Consider the following 27,045-nt stretch of genomic DNA (forward strand, 5'->3'; position numbering starts at 1 on the left):
TATTCCTGTACAAGGTTTTATTATGTGTTCAGTTACTTCTGCTGAGTACAACGGTACCCCCATTGTATCTCTTTGGCCTAGGGCAGCACAAAACCAGGATACACCACTGGGTATTATAGCAGTTTGACTGTTCAAAAAAAACTCACAAAGGCCTACCATTTGTAAAAGTAGACACCTCAGGGTATCTCATATGGTGAGATTTTTACACAGGGGCAGGATCAGTGAAGATCCGTCTCCCTGCACTTCACACAGAACCCGGACGTGCAGGGAGGCGGAAGGTGAGTATTTGGAGCACATGTGCTCGCTCTGACATGCTGTCAGAGCGAGCACCGGTGCTGGCGCAGCCCAATCGGGTGCTCCCGGTCTGCCTCTAATACAGAGGCAGACCGGAGCACCGTTAACCCCGCGATTGCCACGATTGCGGCGATCTGGGGTTAACTTTAGTAAATGACGAAAATTTTCCGTCAACGGTCCTTAACTGAAGGACAAGGTTGACGGAAAATTTCCGTCACCGGTCGGGAAAGGGTTAAGTTTAGGGCCTGAACAGTAGTGAATTAGGGAAAACAACACATGAGAAGGATTTGGAAATTGTTATAGACAACAAACTAGGCAACAATGTTCAATGTCAATCAGCATGTATGAAAAGGGGTATTAACTGTCGGGATGAAAATATAATTTTGCCTCTTTATTAATTAATTGTAAGATCACACCTTGAATATGCTGTGCAATTTTGGGTACCTGTTCTAAAAAAGGATATTGTAAAAGTGCAGAGGCAGGCTTCAAAATTAATAAGATGAATGGAACATTTTAGAGATAAGGAAAGTTTAACAAATTGAAATCTGTTTAGTTTATAAAAATGGCGCCCTCTAGAGGGGATATGATAGCATTTTACAAGTATATTTGGGGACAATTACAAACCATTGTCTGGAAATCTATTTATAAACAGGACTATTGGTAAGGCACATTTAGACTGATAGAAAGGGGATTTAGTCTAAAGCAAAGGGTTTTTTTTTTTTTACAGTAAGAACAAAACGGATGTACAATTGTTTGCCTGAAGAGGTGGCTGTATCAGTCGGTACAGATGTAAAAACAGCAGCTCGACGAATCAACAGCAAGAACAGATGTGAGAAAGGCTGAACTTGATACACGTATGTCTCTTGTCAGCTATGTCATTAAATAAAAGAAAGAAAACATTTGTGGCTCAAACTTTTTATTCTTGACAATTTACACTTCAGTGAATAATCCCGCTTCTTGGCTATTTTAGCCTAAATTTTACTACTCGGCTTTTAACCCCTTAACGCCGTTACGGCGTGCTATGCCGTCACGGGTTAAGTGGGCTTTAACGCCGTTATGACGGCATAGCACGCCGTAACGGCTTGCAGCCCCAGGAGGTAAGTTATACTTACCTCCGCCGCGATCCGCTTCGGGAGGACTGCCTCACAGCCCAGGCAGCCCTCCCACGGCAAATCAGGCCCCCGGGGGCCATGTGATCGCTCTCAAAGAGCGATCACATGTCCCCCTATAGCTGGCTGTGGATATGCCAGCAGGGGGACTGTTTGAAATATCAGACAGTCCCCCTGCTGGTGGGAAGTATAAAAAAAAAATAAAAGACAAGTGTAAAAATAAATTAAATATATTTTTATATATATATAATATGTATATATATTATATATATAATATATATACATATTACATATATGTAACGTCATACAAAGTGTATTTTAATATTAATATAAGTATATATATTAATATTAAAATACACTTAGAATGACGTTACATATATATAATATGTATATATATTATATATATAATAGATGTACATATATATATTATATATAAATACGTATAATTAAAATAATAAATAAATAAAATAATAAAATAAATAAATAAAATATGGAAACAAAATTTAATATAAATTATATATGCATATGTAATTTCATTCTAACTGTATTTTGTTATTAATATATATATATCGGTAACAAAATACACTTAGAATGACATTCTATATATATCTATATATATATAAAATACAAATAACCGCAAATATATATATATAGATAAATACATATAATTACATAAAAGATTACATTAGTATACACGTAGAATTTAAATACCTATAAATGCATATATATTAAAATTCTACATGTATATTTAAATAATCTTTTAACGTAATTATGTGATTTGATTAATTAAAATTTGATTGACATGCCTGACAACACAGGGAGAAAGTGCAGAGAATTTAATTTGCAAGCACTATATTTGACCCTGTAACTCTCCAAGACACCATAAAACCTGTACATAGGGGGTACTGTTTTACTCGGGAGACTTCGCTGAACTCAAATATTCGTGTTTCAAACTGGTAAATTGTATTACAACGATGATATTTTAAGTAAAAGTGACGTTTTTTGCATTTTTTACAAACGAACGGCACTTTTATGGACTATATTATTGTTGTAATATGTTTTACTGTTTTAAAACACTAATATTTGTGTTTAGTGAAGTCTCCCGAGAATAACAGTACCCCCCATATACAGGTTTTATGGTGTTTTGGAAAGTTAGAGAGTCACATATAAGGCTTGCATTTCATTTTTTTCACATTGAAATTTGCCAGATTGGTTATGTTGCCTTTGAGAGCGTATGGTAGCCTTGGAATGAGAATTACCCCCATGATGGCATACCATTTGCAAAAGTAGACAACCCGAGGTATTGCAAGTGGGGTATGTCCAGTCTTTCTTAGTAGCCACTTAGTCACAAACACTGGCCAAATATTCGTTTTTTGCTTTTTTCACACAAAAACAAATATGAACGCTAACTTTGGCCAGTGTTTGTGACTAAGTGGCTACTAAAAAAGACTAAACATACCCCACTTTCAATACCTTGGCTTGTCTACTTTTTCAAATGGTATGCCATTATGGGGGTAATTCTCATTCCTGGGCTACCACACCGTCTCAAAGGTAACATTACCAATCTGGCAAATTTCAATTTGAAAATGTAATGTTCTATATTTGACCCTGTAACTTTCCAAAACAACATAAAACCTGTTAATGGGGGGTACTGTTGTACTCGTGAGACATCGCTGATTACAAATATGTGCATTTTTTTGCAGTAAAACCTAACAGTATTATGACATTCACAGTTAAAATGTCAGACGGAAATGCAAATTTAAAAAAAAATCTTATTTTCTCACATTTTTTTTACTTTTATTCATAATAAATGATGTTCCATATATGAATAGTTAATGATAGATTAAAGCCCTGTTTCTCCTGAACAAAATGATATATAATAAGTGTGGGTGCATATAATTTGAAAGAGGGGAACTACGGGTGAACAGACATATAGCGCAAATTCCAGTTTTTGTTTACGTTTTGTTTTGATCAGAACGTGCACTATTGACTCCGTCCTGAAGGGGTTAATTTAAAATAATTACAATTAGGGGTTAGACGCAGGCTTCCCCAAACTCCGGCCCTCCAGATGTTGCTGAACTACAACTCCCATGATTCTCAGCCTATCTATTTCATTCATAGAATCATGGGAGTTGTAGTTCAGCAACATCTGGAGGGCCGGAGTTTGGGGAAGCCTGGGTTAGAGAATAAATCCATGTCAGTTGTAAACAAACAAGCAATAACTCTGAGAGAGAGCGATAGAGGAATGTAGAAGAGCGGACACCCATTCCAGGCAGCACTTTCTGCTGTGCCAAGCCTCTAGCAGTGGAGCCCTCTATCTATTTACATACGGACACACGCGACACTCTAGTGTTTACAACTAGCGTGGAACGCTGGGGGCGGAAACGGAAACTGTTGTTGCTAGGAGACCGACGAGTGGCGTGCTATCTGCCTAGAAGACGGACAGACCCGAGCGTCAGGTAAGAGATTCCACACTAATGGACGGTGGTTACTGTCACAATAGATGAGATATGTGCCTGGGAATGATGTGTCAGCTAATGGGGACAACGTGAAGGCAGTATAACCGAAATATCTCAACGGCTTACTCTGACGTCTCATCTGTGGCTGGCTTAGCATAATGAGACATGTTGTCCTTAAATGCTGGAGCACCAGAGCAAGCCATATATAGTGCATCACCTGGCCAGATATCCATGGAATGTTCTTTAATCTGGGAATACTGAGCATGTCATATCTGTCCCCTTAGGGCTGTTGTTTCTGAGATGATTCCTATGATTTTTCTATTTATGTATTTTTATCAATATTAAAAGTTTAGTAAATTAACATTGCCTGAGTTGGCCAGGTCAATGATCTCTCACACTATTTATTAACCCCTGGTCCTACTTTAGTGTACGCTCTGTCACTCCTGATATGGGACATAATGACAGGATAATGCGCCATTTGTGCAGGAGAATTGGCTTCTGCATTAACGAGTAGTTACTGGATCTATTTGACGAGCAGCTGCCAGAAGCCACAGCCACTGGCCAAGTGGCTTCTTGACTGCGAGCACACATATACTGTAACGATTTAGTCACAGAGTGCTCAGACTACTGATCTATTATAAACGCTGTTGTATGGGCAGGTTGCTTTCTAAACAAGAATGGGAGGGGGGAGCAATACAACTTGACAGTTAAAGCCAAACGTATAAATGAAGTGATGTCAGATTTCTCTAGCAGTAAAGTGAGCCGAAATTCTGTGCAAGCCATAGGGGTTTATTTATTAAACAGATAACTAATGAATTGGGACAAAACTTGCTAAATTTAGGCAACAATAACTGATTTGGATAAATTCTCATAGTCACAGCTTGACTATTTTTGCCTGCCAATTGAAATCTGCTACAAACCAGTGTTGAGTGAATATACCCCATAAAATTTTCATGATAAAAAAAACAACTAATTGGCACACAATTAGAGTTCAGTTTATTCGCTAAATCCCAAATTGCAGTGAACTGAATGGAGCATTTTTGTAAAAATAACGACGATTTGATTATATCTAATTTGAAAACTTTGACAATCAGCTGTTTTTGTCTTAATTTTGCAATTTAAAGGGACACAATAGTCACCAGAACAACTACAGCTTATTGAATTTGTTCTGGTGAGTAGAATCATTACCGTCAGGCTTTTTGCTGTAAACACTGTCTTTTCAGAGAAAATGCAGTGTTTACATTACAGTCTAGTGATAACTTCACTGGCCACTCCTCAGATGACTGCTAGAGCTGCTTTCTATCTCAGTCTTGCCTAGTTTGAATCACAACATTCAGTATCTCCTGCCTCTGCATGCAGACACTAAACTTTCCTCATAGAGATTCATTGATTCAATTCATCTCTATGAGGAGATGCTGATTGGCCAGGGCTGTGTTTGACTTGTGCTGGCTCTGCCCCTGATCTGCCTCCTTCACAGTCTCAGCCAGTCCTATGGGGAAGCATTGTGATTGGCTCAGAACAACACTTCTGATGATGTCAGCAGGCAGCTTGCTGTTCTGAGGCAAACCGGGACAAAACCAGCAGCTTCAGGCTTGAATACAAGTAAGATTTTACTATATTTAGGGAGGCAACAGGGGGCCAGTGGGGCTAGATGGTGGTTTTAACACTATAGGGTCAGAAATATGTTTGTGTTCCTGACCCTATAGTGCTCCTTTAATTTCACTGCAGTTTCCGCTTTAGTGAAGTATACTCTGAATTAATAAATACGATTATTGGCTACTTGTGCATTGTTTAAAAACTAAACAATGCACACGTTGCAGGGAAAATGTTACATTGAAAGGAATCCTTAAATAATCATAATCACTACAGCATGCTGTAGTGGTTATGGTGCCACACGTCCACCTTTACCACCCAGCTGTTTTATGGGTCTCCTTAGAGAACAATTTTGTGAAACCCCCTGGCACACACTCACAGACATATATACTTTACAAACTTACAGCTACACGTACGTTTATCTCTCCCAGAAACATACATTTACACACACACACACAAACTATACAGTTTGAAATCATAAATTAGTGCAATCTGTCCATTGTTAAATCAGAGTACTCCTGTTCAAGCATTGTAAGTGATGCTGTTTTATTTTTTTATTTTTACTAAGTAATCTTACTATCTATAATTAACTTCTTTTATTTTCAGTGGTGCTGCTGAAGTTGAAACCATGAGTGGGGGCAATTTCGGAATTGCTGGGCCTATTCCCCCAGATCCACCAATTGTTTATAAACGCCCAGCATCAGGTGAGATGTTATCAATGTATGGCAAACAATACATATATTTTGCTATTAGAAACATTTATATTTTAATCTGCAATTACAGCTGTGGCTCCCTTGAGGTAAGTGTCTACTAGTCTTGCACATCTGTATCCTGCAATTTGTGACCACTCTTCTTGACAAAGTTGCTTAAATTCTGTCTGAATTGAAACTGTTGTTGAGAAGCCATTTCCAGTATTTTCACAAATTCTTAATCAGAATTAGACTTGGACAATTGTAAGACATTTTGCGGTCTTGATTTAAATCACTTCATTGTTTGTTAATGTTTTTAGGGTCATTATTTTCCTGGAAGGTGAGCCTTCAACATACTTTCTGATGTCTTGGAGAACGAGACAGATTTTTGCACTCAACTTTTCAACTCCATCCATCTTGTCCTCAATCTTGACTAGTTTCCCAGTCACTGCTGATCTTTAGCTTCTCTCTGTTCGTCTGTTAATCTTTGGTTTGTAGAAAATCTGGGTTTTGCTTGTCACATGGAAGGTTCGTCAGTTTTCAGCTTTGGATCTCTCCAAAGTTGCTACTGGCCTCTTGGTTGCTTTTACAATTAATATCCTTACCTGGTTACTCAGATTTTGTGGGTTTCTTTCTTTAGGCAATGATATGGTCGTATCATTGTTTCCATTTTTAATGGTGCTCTGCTCAGGCTATGGGACATTTCGTTTAAGTCAACCCTAATTACTGCTTCTACAGAACTTTATCCCGGACTTGTTTTATTTGTTTCTTAGACTCTGTAGGCACCAAAACAACTTTGGCTTAATAAAGTGGTTTTGATGCATAAATCATGCCCCTGCAGTCTTTCTGCTTAATTCTCTGCCATTTAAAAGTTAAATCACTTTATTCATGCAGACTTTGCCATACCTTCCTAGATTTCATGAAGGTTGTGTGATTCACAGCCAGACGAGGTGTGGTTAGGGCTGTATAAACAAAGCAATTTAATTCCTAAGTGGCAGAGAATTGAGCAGTGAGGCTGCATTGACATTATCAGTACACCTAAATTGATAAATCAAAACTGAATCATAAAAAAGGTACATACTATTTTTTTTTTTTTTTTTTTTATGAACAGTGAGTTGCTGATTGGCTTAGAGTGTCAGGTGACCACTTTTAGCTAATCAGCAACACTCCGTGCTTCCTCAAACTGAATTGGAGAAACTGGATGCTGCTGGGGACAGAGTTACGGTGCTGGCGAGTAACCTATGGGTTAAACCGTTCACTGGAGTTAAACGGTGAATGGTTTAACCCCTTTGGCTAAGAAAGTGCCAGGGACCTCTGGGCAACATAACTTAATTTTGATGAAGTTGTTATGGTGCGCAGAGTGTACCTTTAAATTGATAATATTTTATCTTGACTCCAATGCCGGGCGAGATCTTCCTCACTTTGTGTCTACTCCCTGTCTGTTTAAATGTAGAAAGTAATCCAGGCACTCCAACGAATTCCAGTTAAATAGGCAATTTTATTAGAACCAGAAACTACACAGCAACGTTTCAACCCCTTGGGGTCTTTATCAAGCTAATACAGCACATGCAAAATGCACAATATATAGGTGCATGACATCATTTAAAAAGTGAAAAATCATGTGAACTAGCATCCAAATTATTCCCATAATCAATCAATTATTAATAATAAACATATGGACCACACATAATTGTCTCTCCAGTGATTATCACATATATTAGGGGTGTCTAAAAGCACAGAGTAACTTAGCCAATAAGATCTAAGTTTATTTAATCATTAAGTTAAATTGTTTAATCATAAACAAGTTGTGTCTAATAACTTTTAATTAATTGTAATTAATGTCTCATTGGCTGTCTCATTAATGTCTCATTGGCTGGGGAGGACCACATGACTTATTTCATGTGATCGGACCCGGAAATGTGAGTATTTGGCGGTGTTTTTGAACCTTAACCATTACAATTAATTAAAAGTTATTAGACACAACTTGTTTATGATTAAACAATTTAACTAAATGATTAAATAAACTTAGATCTTATTGGCTAAGTTACTCTGTGCTTTTAGACACCCTTAATATATGTGATAATCATTGGAGAGACAATTATGTGTGGTCCATATGTTTATTATTATTATTAATTGATTATGGGAGTAATTTGGATGTTAGTTCACATGTTTTTTCACTTTTTAAATGATGTCATGCACCTATATTTTGTATGTGCTGTATTAGCTTGATAAAGACCCCAAGGGGTTGAAACGTTGCTGTGTAGTTTCTGGTTCTAATAAAATTGCCTATTTATCTGGAATTCGTTGGAGTGCCTGGATTACTTTCTACATGTATACTTCATATTTTGGTCCATTTGGTACTGGGACTTTTCCATTGGAGCATCCTGGATTCTAAGACAGATGGGTTGAGTGCACTTCCACCTTCCATTATACATTACTCCCTGTCTGTTGTCACACCTCCTCATCCGTGGTCCAATCAAATGTTTCTCACAGAGAAGCATTTGATTAAAAAAAGAATCTGCTTGCAAAATATAGAAAAAGATCCAATGTTTCATTTCTATAGTAGATTTTTATTTATTTTTAATCGAAATGCAGGAAAACATAGGGAAAAAAAAGTATACTAGAATTAGTGTATCAGGTACAGGATACCAATAAGATATTTGTGGAGGCTACACAGGACAAAACCGCATGTAGTGGAGAAAGATAGGAATACAGACTGACTGTGGCCCCTACAGCTGCAGACTGGGGACATACTAAGAAATACCGCGACTGAGCGACCTTGCTATGTGATTTAAAGGGGGGCTAGGCATAATTGCTCAGCCACAGTATTTTGAAGGATTTAAAGGGCTACGTGCAGCTCTCACTTTAAGCACTTGTAGCTCATCTGTCTTTTTGGAGCTGTTAACTGTGGCCCCAGTTGACAGCAGGGATTTAGCTCCTGCTGGTATTTCTAACGCATGAGTTTCTGCCATCAAGGGGTGTTTAAGCCCTGCACTGCATAACTACTTAGACAAAGGGTTAAGAAACAGCGAACACACACACAAATGCAGTATTAAAACTTACAAGGTTACTTTTCTCAGAAAAGGCAGCATTTAGTTTGAAAAGCCTGCAGGGACAGTCTGCAGACACCAGAACCACTACATTTAAGCTGTAGTTGTTCTGGGGGCTAAAGTGTCTCTTTAAGTTCAATTTTTTTTAATCAGAATTCTTTGGCGACATCTTGTGGCTAAATTCTGAATTACACTTGTAATTTGATTGAGGCCTCAAAATGGCCAATTTGTTTAATTCATTAATACGTTTATGCCTATATGGTTTATGCCCTATGTATGGGACTGTCCATATATATTTGAAGGTAATATCATTAGATCTAGATATTCCTATTCATGATTAAAAACCTTCATGTTTACAGTCTGGAACCCCATTAAATGTCACCCACCTCCAGTGGTCAGAGCTTGGCTGTTTTAGTCTAAATTTTACAATTTGGATTTCCGCTGATTTTTATTCCCAGTCAATCCCTCTCTGCAGTAACACTCTTGGTACCACCAGGATCTGGCTGTGTCTGTGTGTGGGCATATGCAACCTTAAGGTGCCTTAGGGCGTACCAGCATGGGGGTGTGGTAACTGAGGATACTGCCACCCTTTCCATTGAAAAATAAATGTAATTTTAATTGGATAGAGTCTGTAATATTTATGACCATTTATAAAAGTGCCGATTTCAATGGCAGTCTACACTTTTATAATTGGGGTAGAAACACCTCTCTGGCTGTCACTCATAGAGTTAACAGAAACGGCAGACATGCTGGGCTAGCATGCACCTGTCTTCAACCCTTCTTAATGAGCTTTACTACAGCTGATTGTAAAGCATAAAAAAAATTGCAATCACACTCCCGGTTCCAGCACAGAGGCTTCTACAGGAGAAGCTTCTCGTGAATATGATACTAAGATATGTAACAGGGTTGATGTTCCAGGAGGGATAAGCCAAATGGAAAATGATTTAGGTAAACTAGAAAAATGGTCAGAGTTGTGGCAACTGACATTTAATGTGGATAAGTGCAAGATAATGCATCTTGGACGTAAAAACCCAAGGGTAGAGTACAAAATATTTGATAGAGTCCTAACCTCAACATCTGAGGAAAGGGATTTAGGGGTGATTATTTCTGATGACTTAAAGGTAGGCAGACAATGTAAGGAGCAGCAGGAAATGCTAGCAGAATGCTTGGTTGTATAGGGAGAGGTATTAGCAGTAGAAAGAGGGAAGTGCTCATGCCATTGTACAGAACACTGGTGAGACCTCACTTGGAGTACTGTACACAGTACTGGAGACCCTATCTTCAGAAGGATATTGATACCTTAGAGAGAGTTCAAAGAAGGGCTACTAAACTGGTTCATGGATTGCAGGATAAAACTTACCAGGAAAGGTTAAAGGATCTTAACATGTATAGCTTGGAGGAAAGACGAGACAGGGGGGATATGATAGAAACATTTAAATACATAAAGGGAATCAACACAGTAAAGGAGGAGACTATATTTAAAAGAAGAAAAACTACCACAACAAGAGGACATAGTCTTAAATTAGAGGGACAAAGGTTTAAAAATAATACCAGGAAGTATTACTTTACTGAGAGGGTAGTGGATGCATGGAATAGCCTTCCAGCTGAAGTGGTAGAGGTTAACACAGTAAAGGAGTTTAAGCATGCGTGGGATAGGCATAAGGCTATCCTAACTATAAGATAAGGCCAGGGACTAATGAAAGTATTTAGAAAACTGGGCAGACTAGATGGGCCGAATGGTTCTTATCTGCCGTCACATTCTATGTTTCTATGTTTCTATGTTTCTATGAATAATCTGGTAGTGGAAGAAGAGGGAAGTGTTTGCAAATACAGCAGATTAGCAGCTTTTGCACGCTGCTTCCCACCCCATCATCCATCCTCTTCTTCTGTTCCTTTCTTCTCTACCACTTACAATCATACTTGGTGCTAGTCACATCCACTACTATGGTATTCACTCATGCTATCAACACTTTTGCCCATCAACACAAAGGGTCTTAACATCCCTGAGAAGAGATCCATGCTCTAAAAGATTTCAGTTCCCTCAGGGCACATGTGATATATTTTTAAGAGATTCCCTCATGGACTGACTGGGTCCTGAAACTCACAAACCAGATTTACACACAAGGCTACTTTGTCAATAATCACAAAGAGAAATCCAAAGGCACTGCTATCTTACTCCATAGAAAGTTACCCCTTGTTCATCAGGTGTTTCTGACAGACCAGGGAGGATGATACGTGTTCATAAAGTGAACGATCCTTGGCCATATGTATACCCTCCCCAACAAGCAACAGTGCTAATTCCTTTGGTCTGCACTTCTCATTCTTGCTTCCTTTACAGATGGATGCCTTATACATTTAAAAAAAAAAAAATTTTTTTTTTTTTAAAAAGGAGTGCGGTGAGAGTGCCCATTCTGGGAAAATAGCGCTCTGATCCTTGCAGAATTAGCCAAATATCACAGTCAAAGTTTAACCCAACCACTACGACAACAGTAGCCGAAAAGAGTTCCATGCGGTCGGGGGCAATCCTCGGCGATTTGCCAGTTGTCACAGCGTTGTGGGGTTTGGGAGCTCTCTGGGTATTCCAGGGAGCAATTACTCCATTTTGTGGTAAGAGGCTCCTCTCCAAAGAGCGCTCTCCTAGGTCGTCATGAATGGGGTGAACATGGAGGTCCAAGGTGACCGGGGAACCTGTAACAAGTGGCTGGAGTGGAGTTCCAGAATGGTTGGTGGTTAGTTCCACTGATAGTGTCTGGACACTCTGAGTCTCAGTGAAGGGAGAAAGGGGAAGGCACTGTATATGGGGGGGAGCTCAGTGGATCATAGTCCTTAGAAGTGAGTTTATCACATTCTTGATTTATACTGCCTCGATCTGTTTTGTCTTCCAATATCACCTCTATGTGGATAACATGCTGATCTATCTGCACTCTCCTGATCTCTCGCTGTCTCTCTTGACTTGTGTCCCTGACTGCTTCTCTACTATTTCCAACTAGATGGCTGCTCATTTTCACTCCTTTACCCTTCAAGTCCAGTCACTCGCCAAATACTGCCGCTTCCATTTTAAAAACATAGCTCGCATCCGCCCCTATTTAACGCCGAATGTGCCCAGGATGCTGGCCCATGCCTGTTTTTTTTTTTTTCCAGAAAATTTTCATTATTTCCAGAACAAAAACCAGGGGAAAAAAACAACTTTTTTTATTTATCTCCTATGGCGTCACAATTTCCAGAAATGTTACATGTCGAGTTTCACGTTGCCTATCTTACTCTTGTCCGAAGTAGCTGAAGTAGATCAGGTGAAACATGTAAAAGGGGAACCAGATGTGTTTGATTAGTCCCATGAGCATTAGGTCTGAAACAGTTTGGCAAAGCTGTATAAATATATTGAACTGGTAATGAGGAAGTAAAACTTCCTTGTTATGTCATCTCAAGTAGTGAGAGTCAGCTTTGGGTGTCAGAAAATATATAGTTTTTTTGCTAAGCTCACTGGAAACAAATACATAGGGACTGCACCCATAGCCTCATTGCACAGAGAACTACATTATGCTGTTTATCTATACATTTTAACATTTTGTGGTGAGGATTGCCAATGGACAAATCTGCCTCAGATGTCCCTTCTCTTTGTGATAGTCCCCATTTATCATTTATTAGCTTTACTAAAGTTTATTTATTTTTTCCTTTGTAGCTCGTGGGAGACTTGAAGGCACCAAGTTGGATTTCTTATCTGGTCCGCTGGCCCCAGATCCTACATTGTACCCAGCATGCTACAGTGCCCGTCCAGCAAATCCTCCTCCAAGAATACTCCCTAATGCACGTGACATCTTGGAAAGAGGCCAAAGGGGGACTGTTGGTATCCTTCTACAACTTGAAGGAATCTCCCTTAATTCAGATATACAACCCAGAAGTAAGTTCCATCTATGAATTGTTAGACATTTCACTGCTTTTATTTTTATCAAGAAGGCAAACTGTAAACCTCATTAGATACTCAGGAGCTCGTTATGTAACTTGGTGGAGCATCAGAAACTCCCCATTTAAGGACCAAACTTCTGGAATAAAAGGGAATCATGGCATGTCACACATGTCATGTGTCCTTAAGGAGTTAATAGACTTGTTGATGGGAAACCTAAATAAGCAAAACTAATGTTGGCATCTCCCGCGGGGGCAAAAATAAAACTGAAGATGAGTGACAGTGCAATGTTTATCTCATGCACTGATCATGAAGGGTGGTATAAAGTAGCTCAAAATGTTAACACTTGTCAACAATAAAATGGCCTAATAAAATGTCTGCATATAGAATTTAAGGGATTATGTAAATAAAGCCCATGTACAGAATTCCTTCCCCCACAGTTGTCATGTTTCCATATGTACCGCATCCTAAGATCACCAACAAACTAAATGTGAAGGATTGAAAGTCTTTTTGATGCCAGTAGATTGGATAAACAGAGCTGAGAAACAAGTGGTATAGGAGCATGAAATCTATTGGCCAGTCAAAGACGCAGTGCAGTAGTGAAGGACAACAATTTCTGTCCAACCATTGCAAGGGTGAGAAGGCCGCCGCCGCCACCACAAAAACGGATAAATACAAGGCTATGAGCTCATAGCAATTTAGCTTGCTCAGAAGAGTGTTTAAATCAGGGAGTGATATGGTCTTTTGAAAGTACATGTTGGACCTCAGCTACGTAGCATTTAATGGAGACTAAGATCGTTTTCAGCTTAGACATATTTGGGTCTTATGGCTTAAAACAGTGAGGAGGAGGCGGCAGGAACCATAGGCGTGAAATAGGTTGGGGATGCTTCTTCAAAAATATTGCTGTCAAGTCCAAGAATGTGTTTAAAGCACTCATTGACAACTGCTGTAATTTTGAATTATGTTAATGATTGTACAGGTAGTTGAGTCTCAAAGTTGTTCTCTTTACTATGGAGCAGACTCTGAGTATTTATTTGTGGGAGGGAAATGTAATTAAACCACTTGGCAAGCTAATAGAAGCTGGCATACATTTTTATTGTACATGGCCAAGGAAATAGGAGTATAGCAAGTATTTGTGCCACTTTCGCACAGCTTGTATAAATTATTGCATGTAGTATAATATGTTGTATTACTCACAGAAAATATCAAGGATCATGGAAAGGAGAATGTCCGAAGGTTAAGAGAGATTCAGAAAAAATGCAAAGAGAAAGAATTGCAGAAAGAACATTTGGGTCCCAAACCTGTTAAAGCCCTTTGGAAATCCAACAAATATGAGAATGTGGAGTCTAAAGTAAAACAAAAGCTTCAGGTAAATGTTAGTGTCCCAAACATACTTTTTATATTGTCTATGCAGAATATAATAAAATAAGAATATTGGAGAATTGCTCATTTTAGACCCCAATATTACGAAAAGTGATTATGGTAGGTGTAACATTTAGGCAACTTGAACAACTCAAACCATTATCCTAATTAATGAAGTCACAAAGGTGCTTTTTTGCCTATATAATCATTCGTGGTATTTTTTTTTTATTTAATCACAACAGTTTCTGAAGATGCTAGAGTTACTTTAGTGTGCTGGCGCCACCACATATGCACTAATAATGATATCATCATGTTACACCACTCATCTTTCTCATTTTAATGTTTGGTCGAACAGAAATTAAGCCTCCTAACCACAACTGCTTGCTTTGTGTATGTAGTTGCAGATACGAGTCACTGTGGCCACTCCATGTAATCCTTTACAGTCAAACTACCTTTTCAAATTATTATCATAGACCTGATCCTTTCTGTGTAGAAAAATATATATTATTATGGAATGTCCTTGGCACAGAGAAAGCCTTCTCTTACTAATGTTGTGTTGATTACTTGCAGGACAAAGTAACCACCCACAATCAAGAATCACTGAATTTCCTAAAGGCTCATTCTCATTGTGGCTCAGGAATACAACCTAAACGATCGTTGACCCCAAGACCAAGAAGTCCAAAATTTCAATCTGATATATCTGAGCAAGATTTTAAGGTAGGTTTCATCGTGTAATTGGACTGCTTTAGTTGGGACATATATGTATTTTTAAAAAGTATTTAAGGATGGTATCTTAGCACAGAAACGTTAAAAACAGGCTGCCAATTTCTACTTTTGGACCATTTGGCAAGGAGGCTACATTGCCGAAGTATTCAGCCATTAGGCATGAGCTAAGTTCGTCCTACCAATATGGAATATGTAAGGAATGAGACAGTTGTATAGTGTCAGAATATGCTGCTCTAAATAAAGTCTTAAAGGAACACTAAAACACTTTGAAGAGCGATTTTTTTTTTCAATGTAACAAAAGTGCAGATTTTAATAGCTTTTATAAATTAACTCTTACATCCTAACTATCCCCTTTAACACGATTAATCAATTCAATATGTGCAGTAATACAGTACTTTAAGATGAGTCCATCTTTGTCAGAGTTGCATGCTGCGTTAGAGAAGACAACAAAAAAAAGTTTGGCCTTGTGCAATCCACTGTACCATAACCATTGCTAGAACCTGTAATGTCACCATCCAACTAGTAACATGGAGATACTATTTAGATTGGGCTAATTAAATTCCTCCTTTCAGATGTGAACAGAGGTAACTGTAGCGGTACTTACCCTTTCCAGGGGCCGTCCGGGGTCCTCTGTTCAAGCCGTGCGCGGTCCTGCTGCTGCACAAGCCGCGCGCGGCTCATCCGACGGCTGCAACAGAAAGGCGGGCAGTGACCGCGAGGTCACGTGTCCCGCCTGACTCGAAGAGCGCGCCGCGGGTCTAGGGCGCGCTCTTAAAGGGACAGTGGGAGCCTAAATTGGCAAAGGCCTCCCATTGGTCCCTGTCATGCCACACTCCCCATACACTTACCTTTTGGGGGCGTGGATGTGACAGGGGCCAATCAAAATAGATGTTAAGGCATATATACTCACATTTTTCCCCTTAGTTCCTTGCCCTATCGTGGTTTCTGTTACAGTTCCCTTTAGCGCTTGTTGTGTTCAGTTGTGTTCCTTCGTACTTGACCTTGGCTTTGTTTCTGACTACGTTCTCTCTTTATCCTTATCTGTTCTGTTTGCCGGCTTGCTGTTTTCTGTGTACCAGACCCCGGCTAGTCCTAGTTTATGCTGTCTCTTTGTGCCCTTGACCTCGGATCGCTCCTGACTCTGTACTCCTCTCATATACGTCGAGTCCGGCCATTCTAAGGTCCGGTAGACGTATCTCTCCTCTGTGTTGTCTTCTGTTGAGTTGAATCCTGCGTGTTGGGGTATATTTTCGTTACAGTAACTCAGTCTGTGCTTATACGGCGATAAGTGGCAATTTCTTTCAGATTTTTTTAGCCTGTGCCAAGACCAGAAGAGTTGAGCAATGTTGTCCCTTGCAGGACTAGGCCATTCACTACTGGTCCATATTTATCATCCCTCTCTCCTATGAGTAGTCACATTATCCTGTGCGCAAATCTATTATGCACTAGTCGTACACGCTGGAACAACTTCCTAGCAGAACTCCTGTCCTTTCCAGTTGTAGAAAATACTGTTCTGGAGTTTTGTAGTCCTCAACTACAGATTTGACCTACTTTTGCATCATTTTCAATATGCATGGCAGTGCTAGCTGCAGGAAGCTGAGAACAGTGTGGACTTGCAATAAGAATTCGAACTTAAAGGTGTGTATTTTTATTTTATTACATACTTTTTATGTATTATTTATATAATGCATTAAAATGGGCCAGACTATTAGGAGAGAAGTAGAATAACAAAAAATGATCACCTTGGGACCTATAACCTAATATAAAAAAAAAATGTGTGGGGAACTAGTGAAATCCTGTTTTTTTACAGTAGTGGTGATATAAATCCACAATTGTACCATGGAGAGAATCTATTATTGTTTTTTTTTAATGAATACTTTAACATTTGTATTCATTTTTACCATCAATGCGGTCGACTTTATTTTTCTAATCATTGTAATTCCTCATTTGTTTTATGTATTGCTACAGTGAATACAAATAATTAAAAAAAAACTGCCTTTACTATCTCTTTCCTGTGGATGCAGGTGCAAGGAACTGGCATTGATTTTGTTGCACATAATGCAAGAAATGCAAACAAAGTCAAAATAAGACGGTCCCGTTCACTGCAGGGTCTAAATGAGGTTCTAGAGCACAAGCAAAACGAGCAGAAACAGTATGACTCCAATCAAAAGGGACATGTTCCTCAATAGTAAGTAGTATTACTTGTCAGATACATTGTTAAAGTAATTGAAGGGACTGTCCAAATACAAAAATAAATCCAATCACTGCTTAGTAGATACACCCCAATGAAAACATGCATGTATTTTTACACTGGGATGTTTCTAAAAACAGCCTGCAAAAGCTGGGAGACTTGAGATTGATAAGATACCATCCTAACAGTAGGGAGCATTATTGAAATTTCTTGAATATTTAACCTCTTAAGGACCAGTGACATCATGACAATCTGTCCACCTAATGCCACAGTCCAAATTGGAATGTCCCACCGAGCCAACAAACCTGAACAACAGGGCTGCATGAGGTCCCAGACCTAAATCAGCAGGGCATAACTTGTTGGTATGTGGCATCCCTGGATTGGCACGCTGTCCCAAAATGGTACAATCCGCTCTACCTCAAAGGATTGTGTTCTCTTTGACTCTGACCTCTTCTTCACCCCTCATGTCCAGACATTCGCCAAATCCTGCCGCTTCCATCTCAAAAGCATAGCGAGCATCCGTCCCTATTTAACACCTGATGCCGCTTTCCTCTCTTGCCTTCTAATTCCAGTGTACACTTGGATTCATTCAGTCAAGCTGAAAAACATTTCCTGTATTTGGGTGTACCATACAATAGAGGGGTAGGACTTATATCAGAACATTAAGAGTATATATTTGGCTACATTTAAGAAAATAATTGTCAGTGATTTCTTATAAGAAAAAGGTTTTGGGGTGGCATTGTTTAAAAAGAGTGGGGCTGGCCGAATGGGAATTGGATTATCCAAAAATGTGTTGATTAATCAGCGTATATATTTCCGATAAGGTTGTATCCAGGAGCAAACCCACCAGATAAGTAGAAAAGTACCTAGGGAACTAGTAAATCACATGTACTATGTAGGGAATGGTCAATGTGTTGACAGACATTTTTTATAAGGAATGCTACAAAAATACCTAACTTCTATACAGCTGATATTTTAACTGTCTCTTGGGCATTGTTTATTATGAGACGTTTTTAGTCAGAAATTATTCAAAACTGGATGTTAAAAAAGGACTTCATTACACCATCTCAGTGGATTACAAAAACTACAGATGCCGCTGAACACATGGCGTGTTCATCTATTCTACAACAACATTTATCACACTGTGTCTGAGAAGAACAAAATAAAGATTAATCATCCAAGTTTACAGAACTAACGGCAGTCAGATGTGACTTACGTTTGTAGAAGATCCACATATTAAAAATACAATTGGAAAAGCTGACCACAGATGCCTGTTTAACTCCTTACTGATGTTAGGACATTACATGCCATCCTCCACAGAGTGGACTACATTTTTAGTGGCTGCAGACTGAGCCGTATGTAGGGTCTCCCTACATGCCCGAATTCCACTGTGATCAGTGCTAGCTTTTGTCATGTTGCCCAGCTCCGGTCACAGTGTAATTGACTGGGAAATCATGCTTCAGTCCGTAATACAGGAAAATGGAGAAAGGAAAATAGACTTCTTATTTATCAGATGGAATAAAAGAATTGTGTGGTTGGATGGTAGAGGTAGGCAAAAGGGAAATAGGGCAAATAGGCCATACGTCACAGGGATCATTTCTAATTTTAATTCAAATGATTTAAAGGACATTTTTTTCTATGGGAGTTAAACATGATCCTGTCAGCTCTCCAGGATCTGGATCTCAAGGCACCAGGTTACTCCAACCAGCTTGACCACTTCTGCTTTTAGAAGTGGTCATGGTGGTAGGAATTTGTATGTGCAGCATTCTGCTTCTAACACTGCACATACAGAGTAATCCGCACTTTTTTGCTGGCGGCTGTACAGGAGTTGCACTCCCAGCACATGTGACTTGGGCAGCCCAGAATTGAGTTCAGGGTTGCATAATGTCAATTCTGAAGATTTGGCAGGGCCTCATATTTATTTGCGGTCATTTGTTATCTTAGCAACCAGGGTTGCAGCACATCCAACAAAATAATTATTAAAGGCATTTGTTACATCTAGGGGGTGTTGCAGTGTTTGGTTGTCCATTTTGACAATGAAGGGTTGGGAGTGGATTGTGGGGGTTTGTATGTTATTTATGATTTTCCAGAAGTTTCTTGGGTTTGATAGGTTTGTTGTTCAAATTTTCACTGAAATATTGGGTCTTTGCCATTTTTGTTTGTTTTGTGCATGCATTTCACCATTGTCTGTAAGTACAGGGATCATTCATGGAGCCAGTACGCTTGAATTTGACCACAGTGAATCTCTAAACTGGTACATTTTAATGAGTTTAGCTGTAACCCAGGGAAGAATAAGAGATCTAGAGAAAGGGACAGCGCTAACAACACCTTCTAGAAATAATATTTATGAGGCAGCTAACCCCAAAAGTGTGGATCCATCTTCCCCGCTTATGGAGACAGACAACAGAAGGGGTACCGCCACAGAGTAATTATCCCTAAGGTACAGTGGAAAACAACTTAAATAGGAAAAATATGGAATATATATATATATATATATATATATATATATATACAGAAATGTCCAGATTATAAAGTCCAAAACTAGTATTCTATTATGGATGCAAATGTAGATTAGCCAGGGGTGGTATCCTGAGGTTTAAGAAGGATTCTTCTATGGGGATGTCAGAGATGATCAGCAGTGGATCCGTATATGGAAAAAGAAAGGAGATGATGGTGCAGTATGTACTGGCAGGGAGAGTATAAAATATAGTCCTACTCATGTTTTATGGAGCTAGAACCAGCTTCAGTATAAATAGCGTGCAGTGGTACAATCCCCACTTTAAAGGATACGTGAATATAGCTTCTCATTTGGGCGAGGACTATAAAATAGAAAAAGAAACTGCAAATGGTACTCAGTTTAAAATACCAGGAATATGAATAGCGAATATTTTACTCACTTGTTCCAGAGCAGGCTAACTGCTCTATGGATAGGGCATGGGTGGAATAATCCCCACCGAGGATATTACTTGGAAGTGATGTTCACTGGAAATAAAATCAGGTGAGTGATAGGCCGTAGGCGCCATCTTGGGTCTCTGTGGTGTCCCAAAACATACTCTTATATCGAGTTGCCTAGGCGTACCGGAGCCCTGATACTTTTTATTCTTCTTCCCCATTGTCTCTGCGTGGGGGTAATCTGTCGTTTTCGGGTGTATTCCCCGGTTTTCCTGTGGTTTCACTCGTTTGTGTCTTTGATTCCGAGCAGAGCTCTGCAAGGAGACGTCCGCTCGGTGCAGCTGCTGGCCACGCCCCCCGCTGAACACAAATATGAGTGTTATAAAGCAGTAAAACTTATCATGACGATGAAATCACCGGTAAAAGTGCAGTTTTTGTGTAAAAACAAATTAAAAAATGCAAAAAAACAAATAAAAACGCTAACTTTGGCCAGTGTTTGTGGCTAAGTGGCTACTAAAAAGCACTGGACATACCCCATTTTGAATACCCTGAGCTGCTATACGTTCTCAAAGGCAACATAGGTCCAGAATTAGTGCATGAAATGTGTTAAAATACCATCATTTGAAATTCCCTAGGGTGTCTACTTTACTTTTCAAAAATATATGGCTTGATGGGGGTAAATTACATTGGGCAGCTTAAAAAAATTTCCCAAATAGGACATGGGTGCATGATGACCAGCTATGAAAATTCCAAGTTGGAAAACTGGAATGCGCACCCTCCAAATAAGGCCTTTTAGCCCCCAGAGAACCCGACAAACCTATATATGGGGGGTATCACTGTCCTAAGGAGATGTTGCTGAACACATATTGGGGTGTTCTTTGGCAGTAACCCTTAAAGTTATTCGTACATGTATTCTTAAATTGCTATGTGTGTCAATAAAATCACCAATTATGTTTTTTTATTTGGCATAGATTGGTGGTAAAATGGTTGCATGAAAAGAGTCAAAATACCCCAAGTTTAATACCTTAGGTTGTCTTCTTTTAAAAAATATATACATGTGAAGGGTTATTCAGGGATTCCTGACAGATATTAGTGTTACAATGTAACTTGCGTTAATTTTGAAAAAAAATGGTTTGGAAATAGCAAAGTGCAGCTTATACTTATAGTACCCTATAACTTAAAAATAAAAAAAGCAAAGAACATGTTAACATTGGGAATTTAGAAACTATTTAGCACAGGTGTTTTTTAGTGGTTGTAAATGCGTAACAGATTTGGGGGGTCAAAGTTAAAAAAAAGTGTGTGTGTGTTTTTTTTTTGTTTTTTTTTACATTAACATAATATTCTATAAAAATAAATTTATAGTAAATTATATGATATGATGAAAATAATGGTATCTTTAGAAAGACCATTTAATGGCGTGAAAACGGTATATAATATGTGTGGGTACAGTAAATTAGTAAGAGTAAAATTACAGCTAAACACAAACACCGCTGAAATGTAAAAACAGCCCTGGTCCCAAACGGTAAGAAAATTGAAAAACGATCTGGTCACTAAGGGGTTAAAGGAGTAAATTTTATGGATTTGTCATCATAAATAACAATGCCTCCTCCTCTCTTTGCTCTGTCATTTCTAAAACCTGAATAACCCTGTATTGAAATGGCGATATGTTATAAGTAGGTGTTTAATCAATAGCATCTATTGGAAAAGGGTACAATTCTTTATCCTTTGTCCTTTGTCTCTTCGTAAAACATGCATGTATTGTTTTTTAAAGGAGAGAAACGGCTTTATTTTAATATCTTCTATGTATACCTCATAAGTGTGAATAAGGTGTTAAAAATGAGTCGAGTGCGTTTTTTCACTTTTTTTTCACATTTTTCCTTATAAATTTTTTTTTACATATTAGTGCAATTGAATGTAGGTCAAAATAGATTTACGTATCAGTCCTGATTGTTACATGCCTCCTATGTCTAGCCTCTAAATTAATTTTTGGTAGTTAACGCTGACCCTACACCAACCCTCTCCCTAATGCTATGCTTTCACTAACTCTAACCTGAGCCCTACCTAACCTGAGCCCTACACGATCTTTAACACTGAAATAGCAATAACCATTTCCTTACCCTAGCACTAATTCTACACAAACCCTATTCATACCCTACTACTAACCTTAACCCAACCCTAACCATATCCATGCTCATACCAGAACATTAGGATGTGTCAATATGTCATAACTGCATTAACCCCTTAAGGACCAAACTTCTGGAATAAAAGGGAATCATGACATGTCACACATGTCATGTGTCCTTAAGGGGTTGAAGTCTAGTATAGTACTAACACATCCTAATGTTAAGTGGTTAAATATGTTGTTTTGATATCCACTTATATCCCTTTGTTTTGAACTACATAATAAAATTTTAAAAAACCAACAAAAAACAGATGACCACTTAAAAGCTGTGTTTTATCACCTTCTTGTGTCGACTAAACCTCAAGTCTTTCAGATCCTGTAGTGTCTGCCACTCCCTTCAGTCTTCCAAGTCCACGTTGTGTCTACGTGGTGCCTTAGATATATCCCACAGTGACATATAATTCCTCCAGCTATATTTCCTCCACAAACACCTCAAGTGTGTCAATTCTGTTTCTGTGTTTGGGAGAATAGATATTACATTGCATTTGAGAATGGCTCTTGTTTACCATCAGTCTGCCATAATCCGGATCTCTCTTGTTGTGTTTTCTCAATAGCCTTATTGATTTGAAGGAGAAGTGGCTCAAAGAAAAAGAAGAACGTAAAAAGCGAACCCCTGATCCATCCTTACCACCAGGACACACCATGATGCCAGAAGCTGAAAGACTGGAAACTCTGAATAATATAAAACAGAGTAAGGAACCATTTCCGCTTTAAGTTTTCAATCTGTGGTGATGAATGTCTCTCCACCTATTGTGTAACAAAATATCTAAAATACCTTGCCACTCCTTAACGATGGGACTCTAACCCTACATCCTAAAATATTAGGAAAAGGGTAAATTTCCTTAGATTACAAAAAAAAAAATGCATTACATCATGTGCATGCCTGGTGAGGAAATATCTCTAAATCTCCTCTTTTTCCCTTCCTAATGCCTGCATGGCAAATGTCAGGAATGCATGGTAGGGCCTCCTTGGGTTTACTGCACTGTGGGGACTCCCTGGATCATGCAAGAGTCAACACAGAGAACTAATGTCACGACACTCCAGCTTGACAAACGCCCTTAGGGGTCGAAACGTTGCTTTTTGGTTTCTTGTTCCAATAAAAAATTGCCTCTACTTTGGAATTTGCTGGAGTGCCTGAAATACTTTCTATATTCGACACTCCAGTATGTGACGCAACACTGGAGGAAAATAAGTGATCAGCCAACGATAAAGTTGAAAAAGGCCGTGGAGCTACACAAATACTTCAGTCTTTGTTAACTTTTTTCAGCCTTTTTTCCCTAAGCATAACTTTTAACATATTTATAGGTTGTTGGGTTTTTGTTTTTTTGTTTGGCCTGCTTATGGGGAGGTAAACACATTAGAAGAAAAAAAAAATGGAAAGAAATCACGGAACCGCTTTAAACAATATTGATGTTACAAATGTTCGGTGCATTTCTTATTAAGGTATGAAGAAAATAACCATAATTTTTGTTTTTCTGTTTTTATTTCATTCATAGCCCAAGACCAGCTGATTAAAGAGTTACTGAGACTTCCAATCAGGGCAGACACACTAAGCATTCAAAATCGACGCACAGAACTGGAGAAAAAACTCTCCGAGATGGAAGAAGCTATTAAAATATTTTCTCGTCCAAAGGTCTTTATAAAAATAGATACTTGAGTTTTCTTTTTTTGGAATCCCTTATTAATTAGTATGTTTGCATTAAAATCTTCTAAACCAGGGACAAAAGCTACAAACTTACATGGCAATATCTAGTATTTTACATTCTCTAAATCTATACGCAAAGAGAACTTACATCGGACACAACAATTATGAAAACCTTCTTTCTTATTTTTATCATTGCTCATTCCATGATTTTTAATAAACAGTTGTACCGTTTGTCTTTAACAAAATAGTACAATTAAAAGACAGTCTAAGCAACATAATCACTACAGCTGTTTTTCTGTCAAACTATTTTGGAGAGGTTTTGCACAAAAAGGCACTTTTAAAACAATCCTGGTGCTAACCCCCTCCAGCCAACTTTATAATGTGGAAGTCATATTGAAAGCGGCACTGTCATAGGTTGTTGTCTTTTTTCCCCTTTCCTTATGCCCCTTATATCTTAATGATTATTACCCCCTTCTTGCCATTAAAGGGAAACTCCACTGCCCATATATAGAATAAATTAAAACCAATGTTTAGTAGAAATACCCCCTTCTTGCCCAGACATTCTGTCTAACCACAGACTTCCCAATGTAACTCAAATAAGAAGTCTCTGCGAGGCACGTGCTCTAAGCAATTGTCTGTCCCATGAGTTTAGCTCCACTGAGCTAACCAAAGAAAGGAACAGGACTGTTGTGTGCTTGTAAGCAAGAGGGTGTAACAGAGTTAATTATAAGTGTACATTTCTATTGAAATCAGCACTTTTTGGAAAATGAAGAAATAATAGGACAACTCTTCACACATTAAGCTTTTCAGCAAACTAATGTGCTTTAGGGGTCTGGAGTGTCCCCTTAACTATATTTATTATCTTATCTTTTGTACTGGATTTCAATGTATAGGTGTTGTCATTTTGTTCTCATCTATTTGTGATGTCTGCTGTTTGCCCTTCTGTGGGATTCTTGGAGCTAATTGTGAGGAAATTAGCTTAGAAAATGCAATGGAACTTTGCTTAGAGCTCTATCACCAAAAATAAACTTTAATCTACTCTGCTTCTGTATAGCTTACGGTTTCTGAATTTCTTTCTTTATTTTTTTTTTATTTTTTTTTATTTCTTCCCCTGAATGCTCTAGTGTTCATAAAATACATAAAGAACAGTAGGGACATTTTTTTCATTATATGTAGCAGTCAAGTTGACAAAACTTTACAATGCACAAGAAAGATTCTGTTTCGGTTGTCAATCAAATTTATTACCAATCCACCAGTTAAATGAAATCTACAGAAAAGCAAATCGCAGACATCATAGGCAGAGGAAAACAAAATCGCAGCACCTAGATACTGAGATCAGGCCCAAAGAAAAAAAGATCTTGAATATAGAGGCAAGGGGTATAAGGCAAGGAAAGCTTAAAGAAACAATAACATGACAGGGCCGCTTTAAGCTCCATTTATAGCCAAAAATCACCCTCCCCTTACATTTTTTTCATGTATGCTTTTTGCCAAGGTGAATTTAAAAATATATAAATAAAAACAGGGTTAAATAGAGGGGCATACAATTATTATGGGGTTAATCCAAGCTCCAAGAGCACTACAGTCTGATGTAGTGGCTATGATGACAGGAATACCCTGGTCTGGTTCCCTATTAATAGGGCAAACTGTTTAACAATGGTTTACCATCTTATCTGCATCTGCCACCTTGCTCTGATGTTACCTTGTGGTCTGGTGATGCTCTTCCAGCTTCTGCAGAGCTGCAGAAACTAGAAGCCATTCATTGGTTGAGTGCAGCAGCTGATCACTTTCAGCCAATGAGTGACATTTTGTTGTACAGAATTGACATTAGCTTCCTAACCATGACGTGGTCATGGTGCTTAGAGTAACCCTTTAATTTAAGAACTCAACCTGCAGTGCCAGAGCCACTCTAAGCTTTCCCAATAGTAATTCCACCCAATTTGTACAGCAGTGGTAGGCAAGAGAGCACACAGCTAGCCTGCCCCAGCTTTTAGCTTATCATTGCTCTTCAGACTGAATGAAGTAGATTTAATAATGTAAAGGTCACTTCCACATTACCTAGTCAGCTGGAGAGGTGGCCATCTCTGAATGCCAGAATATCCCTATTTTTCTTCCAAATCATTTTAAAACAATTTATCGACCAGAGCAGATGACTTTAGTTTTTGGTTAATTGATTTTGTGTTGTTTACTTGGTGGTGGTGATGTCACACAGACTGCCTCTTTTATATACTCTGGAAAAAGTCCCAAACTATTTTTGTAGATATATGTAATATAATTACACAAAGAATGTATAAAATATATGCATTATTAACAAAATTGAGAATAGAGGAATGTGCTCCATGCCATACAGCTTTCTGGTTCTGTAGCGCACATTTCGCAGAGAGCACAGTAAACACATGTAAATATTAATTTAAACATGTTTTCATTGAAAATTATCAAAACATGCATGCCATGAAAAGCATTTTTATTTTACTGTAAAACCAACCATAAAGTTTACATAAATAATATAAATATTTGTACATTTTTGTTTTAATGGGTGATTGTAATCATTTTCTTCTTCTCGCATGTTAAAGCATTACTATATTAACAAAATAAATGTCTACAAATAGTAACATATAACTACAAAGTAAATGATAAATTACAAACTCGAAGAAGAACCAGCCCACCAAGATTACTTTTTCACAGTTTAAATGATAAGCTGGTCTCGTTGTATGAATCATAGGACATTGATAGATAACCACGATAGCTAAAGGAACACTTCAAACACCATAATCACTATAACACACTGTGTTGGTGAGTATGCTCTATGTCCGTGTGAAAGCCTGGCCACCTGACATCACCATAGGTGTGAAGATGCTGATGTAGAAAGTAAGAGTGTATGTCATTTTTTTTTTATTGTACGGTAAGTGTAGAATCCAATAGAAATTTACATTTTTAGAAATTATCAGTGTTACA

The 27,045-nt window shown here is 38.4% G+C and overlaps 1 protein-coding gene across 2 annotated transcripts; it reads left to right on the forward strand.

Annotated features, from left to right (window-relative positions):
- Positions 1-3,788: 3,788 nt before the first annotated feature.
- Positions 3,789-25,026, forward strand: ENKD1 (enkurin domain containing 1). 2 transcript variants are annotated; one of them, XM_063437745.1, is made up of 8 exons: positions 3,789-3,862; positions 6,062-6,159; positions 12,874-13,092; positions 14,295-14,470; positions 15,028-15,174; positions 17,208-17,371; positions 23,003-23,139; positions 23,945-25,026. In XM_063437745.1, exons 2-8 carry the CDS (start codon positions 6,084-6,086, stop codon positions 24,103-24,105), a joined length of 1,080 nt encoding a protein of 359 aa, XP_063293815.1. In that variant the 5' UTR covers positions 3,789-3,862; positions 6,062-6,083; the 3' UTR covers positions 24,106-25,026. The 2 variants fall into 2 exon arrangements, with proteins under 2 accessions (XP_063293815.1, XP_063293816.1); XM_063437746.1 differs by having other exon boundaries at positions 14,295-14,464.
- The last annotated feature ends 2,019 nt before the right edge of the window (positions 25,027-27,045 follow it).

This window comes from Pelobates fuscus, chromosome 12 (genome assembly GCF_036172605.1).
Source record: "Pelobates fuscus isolate aPelFus1 chromosome 12, aPelFus1.pri, whole genome shotgun sequence".
NCBI lineage: Eukaryota > Metazoa > Chordata > Amphibia > Anura > Pelobatidae > Pelobates > Pelobates fuscus.